General features: G+C 41.1%; 1 protein-coding gene across 2 annotated transcripts in view; it reads left to right on the plus strand.

The window, feature by feature from the left end:
* Positions 1 to 12,478, plus strand: part of syn3 (synapsin III) — a 65,058-nt gene that overhangs the window by 9,358 nt on the left and 43,222 nt on the right. For both annotated transcript variants that reach the window (XM_030768879.1, XM_030768887.1), the window contains exon 3: positions 6,380 to 6,471. In XM_030768879.1, coding sequence (XP_030624739.1) covers positions 6,380 to 6,471 — 92 coding nt within the window. The remainder of the gene's footprint in view (positions 1 to 6,379; positions 6,472 to 12,478) is intronic.

Below are 12,478 nucleotides of genomic sequence, written 5' to 3' on the forward strand. Positions count from 1 at the left end.
CTGGTGGGATTTTATGGGAGAGAAAAAATGGAGCACAGAATCAGAGGAACGGCTTTAAAGTCTGTCTGTTTGCTCACGTCTACTGTTGTGGTCACATCTCAATCTTTGTGCTGCAGTAATGTTCCTTGGATTTTAGAGGCAGCCGTATAAATAAAAGGAGTGCTCAGCACACTGTAGCAGCACAGTGGACCTCCATAAAAACATGTGGCTTTGCTAATGAGCTACTCTAAATCAACAGCGGAGGACTCCAGTTGGGGGTGCAACTGAAACCCCTATGGCTTCCAATTCCGCCGCCATCCTTTCATCCTTTGTCTAGTGATCCCCTCGTTTTGTTACTAGGGTAACAGGTCGCTAATAGCTGCTCAGCTAGACCCTTTGGTGGGGTTTTTTTCACGTTACACTTCACAAGTCCTCAGTCCAAACAAGGTGAGTAGAAACCTGATCACTGTGTGAAAACAGTCAATGGGAGCTTTGAAAATTAATAGTAAAAACCCTATGCTTTCTCTGCTGCCATATTCTGTCTCTCCCTCTCTCCCTCTCACACTCACTCTCCCCTGAACTCATGCCCACATGCCTAAAGCGTGCTACCCCATCTCCCTCAGGCCTGCTGCCATATAAGGTACCATCTGGCGGCTGTAATGGATTCAGTCACAGACCACCCAGACTATACTCTGGTGCCTCAGCGACTTCTGTCTGAACAGCGGGGGGTTGTGACTGTTCCCCATGGCGATGAGTCAAGGAGAGAGAGAGAGAGTCTCCCTTGAGACCCACTTTCTCTTCTTCTGACACTGTATATGAAGTGTGGCTATTGTCCTTGATTAGTCCACAGTTCACAGAGAGCCTTTGAGCCTTACATATGACAGATTGTGTTTCTAGCTGGAAACAATGCCCAGGTCATTATAGCTGCTACGTTATGTCATACAGTGTTGATAATGGCGTTTATTAATTGATGCCCCATCAGTGTCAAGATGGCTTTTCTGCATTCACCATAACAGCGCAGAGCACAGACAGTAAAAGAAATGAGGAGTGTTACGTTGAATGGTAACACAGTAATTTATTATCATTCTTCCATTACTGCATTACATGGAATCTGTTTTTGGCTCACAAATATTTCTGTTTTAAATCTCTGGAAAGTCTTGGTAACACACTTTGTCTGCCGTGATGAATTTCTGGCTTACAGCTCATGGAAAATGCGATACCTGATTATTGCACAGAGGCTAATCGCAGGAGGTGTGTTGCACAGGTGGGTTTAGATACATGTTTGGTCCATTTGCCCGAAGGCCCTTCCAAGTTTTACTCTGGTACACTCTGACCTCAGATGCCCTCACTTTGCTGAGTCCAGTTTTACTTCTCTTGCTCCCAGATTATCTTATCTCTTGATAAGTGACCCAGATGCTGTTTCTTCACACAGCTCATCTGTTATCTAAGCACTGGAGTAACACACTTTACACTCTATCCAAGAGAGAGACTCTGCCAATGCACTTCTAATAACCAACTCTAACATCTGTGAGCTATCACTGTCAGTGCTGGCATCTCCTCCTTTTTAAGTCCAATGGATGTGCCCCACTTAAATCCATGGTAGTGCTTAGCAGTGTCCATGTAACTGGGTATGTACTACATATTTATCTGTTGAGCTGTGTGTGATTAACCAGTGACGTCAATGGGCAAAAACTGTATCCTAACGGATGCGTTGTACGTTTCAAAATTTACTCTAATCCTTGATAATGTGTTTTTAAAGTGGACAATTCCTGATGCTTGTGCATGAGAGTAGAAGAACTGTAATTTGGTCGATTGGACTTGTTGCTCAATTAAGAAGTCCAGGAGGTCCGATTGTTGGGTTAGTTGCCCCGTGGGTAAGCCTGATGTTTTCTCACTTGTGCTCCCTGGGCAGGTTGTCATGGGCAACATCTGTTTGCCAGACCCATGACCTCAGAGAGGACAGCATTCCTCCCCCCCCAAACCACCCTCACTGTTTTTCTCTGCAGTCATGGCAGCTTAGAGCTACTAGAACCTGACTCATTGCTTCAGGCATCTCAGAGGTACTGGGCGTCTGTGCTGATGGTCTGTGAAATGTCTTTGGTAGAGCTTGGCACTGAACAGTGTGATGTGCCCTTGTGCCTTCTGTGATGTTTAGTTCAAATGCTGCCCATACCACAAACACACAGCAAATGCTCCCTTTCCTTACGATTTTATTTTGAGCATGATTGCATTTCACTTGTGAAAGTTTGCAACATGTTTCAAATTGATCAGCATTTGATTGCATTTAATACAGAAACCTGTTAATCTCGCCAGACCAGTGTCCGTTCCTTGAGGTGCTACACGCCCATTTTCACGAGGTACTCTGAAAAAACAAATGTTTCCAGACTGAGTGCATAAAAACATAGCTATTTTTGGGCACTACACCGCAGGAAAACAACATCTCCACCCCCTTGCTTCCAGTTGTGCCGCATGCTTTTCAGTTTATATTCCAGCTCCCATTTTAGGTTTCCCTCTCCAAGAACTCTGTTTGTAAATATATGACTAGGAGAGGGACAAAAGTGTTTATTTTACGAGAGACATAATGGAGCATTAAATGAGACAGGTGGAGGGAGGGGGAGGGTCAGCGCTAAAAACAGCTCATTTGTATGGTGGAAATGGAAGTAGTCTCTTTAGAGGGAAAACAGCTAATGGAAATCCTGCTTTTTAACAGTCCATTGTTTTATTCCATTTCAGTACATTTCATTTCCTTACAAAGAGAGCAGGATTAGATTTTGGTGTGATATAAGTATTAGGTAATGTGTCTTTAAGTCCACACAAAGCATAGATCTTCTTCAGAAAAGCATATGCATGTTTTCTTTCCAGCTCTGATCACACGATGGCAGGAAAGGCACCTTGTTCACCTCAACCTAATGCCACCCATTAGTTAAGCTCCAAAAATACCCACCAGGATTCTGTACGGGCTTTGGGAAGTCACTGAGGACTATGAAAGAGGCAGGCAAGTGTGTGTGCGTGTATGTGTGTGTGTGTGTCTGTGTGTGTGTGTCTGTGTGTGAGCGTGCATGTGCCTCTGCCTGAGTCTGGTTGGCAGAGGACTTGATTTTCTGTGGTGTGTGTACTGAGAGCAGAGAGAGCCCAGGCTTGCAAGAACTCTAACCTTAGTGTTATACTCCTCTCACTGTCAGAAACCAAGAGAAAGAGAGTCAACAGATATTGTAGATAGGAACAGGTGTATTTGAAGAGACACAAGTCTCGATCTTGTATTCTCTGTAGATCTTAAATACATCCAGCAGTCCATTTAAATCATCATGATTTTGACGGCGATTACAGTAATTTCTTGACTCATCAAGGATGCTGTTTGTGTTCAGTACAGTCCTGTACATTGCAGAACAAAGCATTGTATCCCTCCATTGAACTGATACATTTCACACTCACAAGGTGCTGATGATCATTTGACTGACCAATGCTTGAATGCATCCTTATTAAAGATAAGATGTTTTTCTTTATCATATGCCTTTTTAAAAGAGCTCTGATCCTGACTCTTTCCAAGTCTCACATTAGTTCTGCCAGCACAGTAGTCTGCCATTAGATGACATCAATACACATAGCATTGGTGGGCAGAGCACAGCACTGGGGCATTTGTCCCATGAACCTCTTCCTGTTTTCCTTTCCCAAGGCAAGACTCCATCCAAAACAAGTCTGAATGTGTTGCCCTGACAGTAACCATGGCAGTTTGAAACAGGCCCAGGTCTTGCACTCTCATCTCATGCTGCTCCACTGCTCATCCTAAAATGTCCATTGGAGTTGACTGATAGCTCTCCCTCAGTGTGAGCTAGCCAGTCATTGTGTTCTTTAGACTTCTTTTTCTATTCCCAAAATGGGCCCACTCTCCATGATCACTGTAGTCTTAGAAAATATCATTATGTCTGCCTTCCAGGGGATTGTGCATTATTGCCTGCTGTGTGTATGTGATATGTTTGTATGCCTGTTTATGCATACATGTAAGTATATGTGTTTGTGCGACTCCGTTGCATATATCTAGGGTACTTTGTTGACAGGAAAATGCAACAGAGTGCACAGATGTTGCTTTCAGTGCTGCGGATCTGTTGAGAGATGGAAAGGAATGGGGCCAAGTACATGTCCTTGAGGCACAAGGAAAGAAGCCAACAAAGCTGTGTCCTCCCCTTAATGTGATTTACAACATTTACTTATACTTCTTCTCTCTCTCTGTGCAGAACAGTGGTTATAAAATCGAGTGTTTTTCCTTTTATCCATTCACAATCTCTTTTTCTGAATCTTTAAAAGTGGACATGCTGGTCCATTAATATTAAGGACAACAGCTTTTCAGGTCTCAAGTAATGCTCACATAAATGGATTGTTTATGGCTTTATTGTGATGTGTTGCTTATGTTATTTTATGCATTTGGGTATTTTGCGTAATAGATCAAATCAAGTCGATATAAACAAATGTAGGCACTCTCCCTTTTTTCCTTTACATGCACCCTAGTTAAACATAGTGCTTACACAGACACATTTCCATGCAGCACTTTCTATGTGCAAAACAGATGTCAAAGTGACGCTGACCAGTTCATTCATTCATTTGTACATTAATTCATTTACCCCCCCCCCCCCCCCCCCCCCCAGTTAAATGATGTAAGGCATTCTACAGTTTGGCCTCTCTTCAGGAGAAATCTAAATTCCTTCTGATTACTGTTTCACTCTATCAGCTGTTTTGTCTCCTCTGCCCAGTGGAAGACAGCCTAAATAATGAGGCAATCACAGACTTGGCTACTGTTTAGTCTTCACAGTAACAGGTTGGACTTTTTGCATTTTTGTATAATAGTTTTGCAGAATGATTTTGCGTGTACAAAAGCTCTGGTGATGCGAATTCGGTGCTAACTTGGTCTGTTGATGCCATCCTTGGACTTCTTCCTTTGCAAGCACAGCTAAAGACAAAATTAGGGAGGGGCTCGTTATAGACCTTTATCCCCAGGATTGAAGGCTTTTCTTCAGCACTTACCCTTTTCCCCCTTTCAGCTTGGCTTGCTTTGCATTGTTATGAGCTTGGCTGGTGTCCCTGCAAACAGAACATGAGGGAGGCATATTCAGTCCTGTAAGAGGGCAGTCAGAGCTATGGCTCTAATGTCAGACTCAACTTCTCGGTACAGACATAGCATCTTTTATTAATTTCTTACATTTGGTGGATGTGTTGTGGGGGATGTAATGTGTTTTTTATATGACCATAGAGAGTACACATCATGCAGAACAAAATTTCCGTGTTTCAATACAGCCTTCCCCAGGGAGGACCACTCCCAGAGCATTCTCAGCTCTTAGAAGTCTTTATGCAACACAGTGAAAGCAGCTCCAGAATTCCAAACTGGGTGTTGCGTAATGATTTTGTCATTAGCTGCCTTAGAGAAAATGACTTCCGTATTCCAAACTGTAATGCTGTTAATGAGAAGAACAGTCACCATAAATGCACCGTTGCACTTGCTTATGCAGCGTATTTCAGAGATATCAGTCCGTGACCTGTTGGCATCCTGAGGTACCTCTTTCGTGTGATGCTTGAATTTTTTTTCTGTGATGATTTATTTTGTATTTCTCCATAGAAGTCACTTTTCTCTTTCTTTTAATCCAGGCATTTCCTCTGCTGTAGTCTTTGTCTGTCTAGCCAAACTCTCCCAGACAGTCCCTCCCTCTTTTTCTTCCAGAGCATTTCTGGGAGATTGATTAAGTTGTTAAGGTTGCCCAGCTACACCCTTTCACAAGGCCGTGGCCGGCCTGAAGGCAGCATACAGGGCTAACTCAGATTGTCCTGCTCCCTGACGTTGAACAGCTAAAGAGCCCTTGGAATTGTGAGAATTTGTTAGTGTTGTTTGGGCTCCTACAAATTATTCTTTTCCTCTGACATGGCCCCAAAGAGTGTTTCATAATGTGGTACTGTTTGAAGTTTTGAAACATGCTTACAAGAACTTGTACTGCAGCCTATTTATTTTTCAAAATTTAGAGGAGTTGACTACCTATTCAATGGCTACCTTTTCAGTTTAAATGGTATAACTACCTTTTCAGTATATCATGTTCACATATCAGTGCTCTAGTTTTCACATCTTTCTTTTGCTACAAACAATCACAGTGTTTAAGACAGGTTGCGTAAATCTTTTGAACCACTGGTTGAACTGATGTTGAACAAAAATGAGTACATGAATAAATATGTCTTTTTTGGCCTCAAAGCCTATTACATTGTAAAGAAAAAATCAGCAGAGGGTGAAATTGTTCCTCATTTTTTTTTATTTACAGTCTGCTTAATTAAGGTATATGGATTGCATTATTTTTCTCTTGTTTGTATTCTAATCTAGCAATTCTTTTTCTGTGCAACATACTTACGCAAATCTCACATTTCCTAGGCAGAGTTTTCGGAGATCAACCTGGCATCATATGTCAACACAGGGTGCATGGTGGACATGCAGGTCACCAGAGGAGGAACCAAAGTGGTTAGGTAAGAGCCGCCGTCTGAGTGATCTAGTGTAAAAATTAAACTTGCTCAACAAGAAAGTTTACCTCGATTTGTTATAGTTTTTTAAACTTCAGTCATTTAGCTTTCAACTCAAATATACCCTGAAAGCTTCAAGATATTCACATGGAATTCATTTCAGCATTATTTTGCATCTATTCTCAGGTCTAATGTTACACTTATGTGGAACAGGGTGCTGTTTTTAGTGTTCTGGTAACTGCATTTACCGTGGTGAGTGTGCATCACATAAAGAATAAAAAGTGTTTCCTTATGCAAAATTGCTCTCTTAGAGTTGAAGTTTGAGAAAATTTGTCATCACCTTTCGGTCAATGACAAATTCAGCATTGTCAAAGCTCAGCTTTCCTCATTGTGACAGTGTTAATTCAGGCTTAACCATGGCTCCTCTGTTTCTCATATCCATTCTGAAATAAACAGTCCCATAGCCCAGTGGTTCTTAGTCATGCTCCTGGAGACCCATAGCTTTGCACATTTCAGGTCTCCCTCTGCTCTAATGCACCTGTTTTATCGAGTTAAGAGGTTGATGATTACCTGATGAATTGAATCAGATGAATTAGAGAGGGGAGACATCTAAATATATCTCATCTCTAGCAATGCTAATATGACATTCAGGCTGATCTGGGACTCTTAGAACCCATCTCTCTTTGAGTTACTTCTTGTGATTAGCAGCAGTACAAAGTTGCTCAGAAGAACCTGGCTCACCACTGCGGGAATGGTGTTCGTAGCAACTTACATCAACTCTCTAAGCCCTTTTTTGGAGATGAGTCCACAAATGGTTAATTCAATAAGCACATTTAACGCATGCTGTTGAGCTTGTCTCTTAAAGTATCAGCAACATTCTTGTGAATGCTCACCCTTTGATCACAGAACTGCACTGCATTTTTCTCTCTCCCACAATGGTTTAAAAATAAGCATGGAATATACCATATTTGGTTGGTTGTATTCATTTTCAAGGGAACTTTGAAGCGGTCCCTGGCCTTCCTTCTATTAAGTGCTTTTAAACTAAACCAATTCACTTTTGTGTTCATACAGTCTACAAATGAGCAAATGGAAAACTGCCCGGATTAATAGCCACTCAGGATTTTATTAAAAGTTATGATATTAGTTTCTATTCTTAGGTCTTTAAAAAGTTTCTGTTATAAAAAAAGTCCACTCAACCGACAGCTCCATCCATACAGTGAGACACTTTCCCTTTGATAGAAGCTGGATAAACTTGTGAGACACTTTCCAGAGGTTTCAGTCCTGAGGCATTGGATTTCAGTGCATATCTGAGCTGTTCCATTCAATTTACATTGTTCTGTGTGTAACTGTGCTGTCTGGCAGTCTATTGACCTTTTTTCCTCCCAGTGGCAGGCGTACTCCCTAAGTGCCTTTTCTTCCTCTGCTACCCAAGTGCAGCAATGCAGTTCTCACAGTTATGTGGTTTCACAAATGTTTATTCATTATTTCATATTTCTTACAGGTTTTTCAAGTAATCTTTGACAGAAAGACGTAGGATCCTGGTCCATGCACAAACACATAAGATCCTTATGTTACAAAGGACAGAAAATGGTGTTATGAAGGAGAAAGAAATGATTTGTTTCAAGGTGGAATTAAAATTTAGGGAAATATGTTACCAAAGTTTTTGGTACTCCACAAACATTTTCTTATTGGTCTTGCACGTTGTGATATGTCGGCGCCCATAGCATCCCATCTATCCAGATAGCAAACATTTGTTGTTGTTGTTGTTGTTTTTCACTAGATCGCTGATGTTATTGTATTCCCACATCAACACAAGTTTTCCACCCAGCTAAGATGATACATCCAAACCTTGCTTTCAACCTTTTTGATTTCTCATTCTGCCTTTACTAGCTTTGAGTCAGCAGGTTCCTCAGCCTAAAGCAGATCCTCTGGCCCGAGTCACTGTTCTCTGTTACAGCAGTGAAACATAAGTAGTCATAGCTAAAGGAGTGTGGCTGAGTGACTTAATCACACGGACATTATAGCACACTGTTGATACTCTTAATGAGAAACTTTTCCCTAAATTTGCTTACCTGTGTACCTTTTAAGCATAGATATTCTTATACTGGAGCTTATCTGCTTTAGGTGTGAGAGAATATTTGCTTTTTAATGTATAAGAATAGATGTTTTTTTTTAAATTGGTGATTGTGGGTTTTTGTAAGCATCATGATGTCTTGTTTTCTGTTGTTTTGTTTTGTTTGTCTTCTTTCTGTCTGTCTGCCTTTCCGTCTCTCTTTTGTTTTCCTGTTTTTTGCAGAATTATCATATGAAGTTGTCACAATGCATGGAGTCACAAAATATCAAAATATTTTTGTCCCCGTATAACTACATACACAATTTGCAATATTTTGAGATCCGGAATCATAATACTTTATGTGTCAATGTCTTTTTTAATCCAAACTAATGTCAACATAAACTAAAGATATAGCAGATTCAGACAGAGGCAGGTCATGTTATGCATGGCTGCTGCCCCCATTTCTTACTGCATTCCTCCCCCAGACTTGGAGAAGGGGGAAACAGATCACAAAACCAGACCCTGTGTTTTCCTCCAACTTTTCCACTCTTCTGTTTTTTTTTTCAACTTCCTTCCAAAAGACAGATGAAACTCAAAGTACCATGAAGGGAATCTTTAGGGTGAGTTAGGATTATTGGCCAAGGCCACGTCCCCAACATGCATGCACACATGGAATAACTCACCGCCTCTTTCCAAAGTGTCCCTCATTAATACACCACATGATGTCTGCTACCTCAGACATAACCCCACATACCAGCTGGTTCTGGGTACTTTACTTAAGAACAAATATGCAAGTCTACTGTGAACCTGTCATTTGAGACGCCGTATTAGTAGAGTCTTTCCCTTAGCGGTAATAAAAATATACAAAAAAAGAGCTTGGCTCTGATTTTATCGTAGAATATAGAAGTAGCTTGCCTAATCCATTCTAGTCCTTTCAGTGGCCCTCCTTCCAGTGGACACATCACACATGCAACTGACTTTGCCAGTGTACCCCGTGAGGTCTCAATGGAATGTCTATCTAGTCTGGGAATTTTACTCTCAGTATTTAAACTTGTTTTACATCATTGCTATACTAGGTTTGGCTCATCTGTTTTTTCATACCCCGGAGTATCTGAATTTGAACGAGAGGATTTCCTTATTGGAGTGCAGTTTTATTTTAGCTATACTGTAAATATATGTTGATCTGGACTTCATTATTGATTAAATCTATATTTTATAATGAACGTGCCCCCTATATTTATATCAGTCTTTAAAATGTCCAACTTAAGACCTCCCAAAGGGTTGTGCTCACAGCACCTTGCCCTCACAGTTATCCTTTTGTTTTTACAGTGATTACATTCTCATCTCTTAGACTAAGTATGTTTTTGATATGTTGTTTCTCCACTGATCCCGTGTGCTGTGTAACCTGTGCGTTTGTCCCTGCAGGGTCGCTGGAGTTTTGTTTTGCCTGCTGTCTGTGTAGCTGACAGTCACCAACAGTACCCAGTCTTCTCTGACTGGCCAACAGCCGTAGCCCCTGCCAAGGTCTACAATGTGTGACAGAATGATTCCACTTCTCTATTCTTAGGAGAGGTGTCTCTGTCTGGGCTGCAGTGATAAACCTACTGTTTGGTCCTGGGGCAAAAATGAATAGTTCTCTCATTTATTCATTATCTGCATTCTTTGTGAATGGCCATTGAATAACCATAGTCAAATCCCAGTGACCCCTTTGTGCTTTGCTGTGCTTTACAATTCCGTGATATCCAGCGGTGCATTGCAGCGCACGTACACGGGTCTACTGTCTCCTTCGGGGTCTTTCTCTATCAGCGCAGAGCAGACTGAGGGGCAGGGCTGGTACAGTCTGAAGTTTGGTTGACGACAGAGGAGACATTTTAAAGACAAACAGCTATTGTAGAGCAGAACTCCCAAAGGGCCTTAAGAAGGCTGTAGATAGGGTATGAATAGAGCAGAAGAGTTCAGTGGCGGCCAGAGGGTCATACATAACAGATGACATGAACCTTCCTCTGCTTGCATCTGATGAAAAACATCATACAAATTCTTTTAACAGTTATTGTAAATATGTGCAGCCTTTCATGAAGCAGTGGAACCTCAGCCCTGACCTAGATTTGCATGGTTGATATCAAGCTATCACTAAAGCAAATCATAATTAGGGAAAAACAGGTAAACAATTTAAACGTGATATTTGTGAGATAATGATGAATCATAAGAGGACAGAAATAACTTTTTACCTAATCCACATACACTTACAAATAATACTTACATTGGTCTGGTCTTTTGATCATCATGTATTGTATTTTCTGTGTATCTGTTTTATACCTGAATGTTTCCACAACAGCAAATAAATGAACAGAATCATAAGTTAGTTAGGGCAAAGTGATTACTGAACATCATTTTTTAATATTATACTGTTAGCTTTCGTTCTACTGCAGTCCATATAAAGTCCATATAAAAGTAGTTTCAGTAGGTGATATAAAATGAACATTATTGGATTAACACTTTCCAATCCACTGTAAGAATTATATGCAAGCATATTTATACCACAAAAAGAACTATCTTTTGTATTAGCTCTACCCTTTTACAGGGTCTCATAGAGTAGGTTGAAGAGGTACTGCTTGTTCTCCTGCCTGGGTGAGCTCAGCTGTTCACCCGTTGTTCCCCAAATCACGACATTTGCCAAATCACGACATTTGCCGAGTCGTGTAGTCATTGTCGAATTGGAGCACTTTGTCAAGCGGTACTCTGTATAAATAGACAGGTTACAACGAGGTCACACAGAAAAGAAGCTGTTGCTTCCAGCTCTGTGTGTGTGTGTGTGTGTGTGTGTGCATGCGCTGCTGCGTGTGTGTGCGTGCGTGCGTGTGTGTGTTTAAGGTAAGAGTTGGGCTATTAGGAGTTTGAGAGATGTGGTTTTCTGAAGACTATGTGGAGAAATATAGATGGGTCTGAGATGCCAGAGAGTGTGTGAGGTATGTGTAGTCTATCCATGATGTCATGAAAGTATTCAGGATCCTCGGTATAGCAGTCCGGTTCACCAGATATGGGCTGGAACGGATTCATATAGGAGTATAGGTCTACAAGAGAAGGGCAGAAACGGAAGGATATTGTGAACCTCCTTTCCGCTGATACTCATGATACTATTGCTCATTTTGTATGTTGACATTTAGACAGACTTCAGGTAAAGAACTTCGATTGTTTTTTTGTGTGTTTAGTTTAGAAAGCGCTTTCCCATGTGCACCAAACAAAGAGACGTTCTTACTCCAACCGTAATGCCAAACATGAGAAACAATGTCCAATTGTGGTCTGAAAAATAGGATTTGCCTGGTGCATACTTGCTTGAAATTTGACATTTTTTCTCCTCTGAGAGTTTTATCTTAATCAAACCCAGATGTAATACAACACTCCCAAATCCCTCACGGGCTACCTGGCCCTGTTCCCAGAACAGTTTGTAATGAGAGGGATTAGGCTACGTTAATTAGATAGATCATCCAGAGAGATTAGCTCTCTGACATGCACAGCCCCCTCCTCCTCTCCTCTTCCTTGCTTTTTGAATAATGGAGCCCTTCTCTGTAAACAGTCAGCTGTAACGGAATGTGTTAATGCGCTGACAGATATGATCAGTCCAGCTTGAGGTCCTGCAGCCGTTTTGCTGTTGCCACAGTAATACATCAACCAGTGATCTAAATACTTTTGATAGTTGCTTGATTGTGCAAAATTGTGCCACATGTTGAAAAATTATGCCTATAGCAAAGGCATAAATGGAATTATGTTCTGTATGTTTAACAAATGGCCTTGTGCACTCTGTCTTAAAATGGATATTATTGTAACATTGCTTGAGGATTTGGCAGGAATTAGTCAAGTATATGTGACATACCAATCAGCCAAACTGTTTCTTACTTCCTTTGACTTCCACAGATTGTATGACTGGAGTTTGCACAGCCCTCTATGACCATGCCGTTTTCC

Source organism: Chanos chanos, chromosome 1 (genome assembly GCF_902362185.1).
Source record: "Chanos chanos chromosome 1, fChaCha1.1, whole genome shotgun sequence".
In the NCBI taxonomy this organism is placed as follows: Eukaryota; Metazoa; Chordata; class Actinopteri; order Gonorynchiformes; family Chanidae; genus Chanos; species Chanos chanos.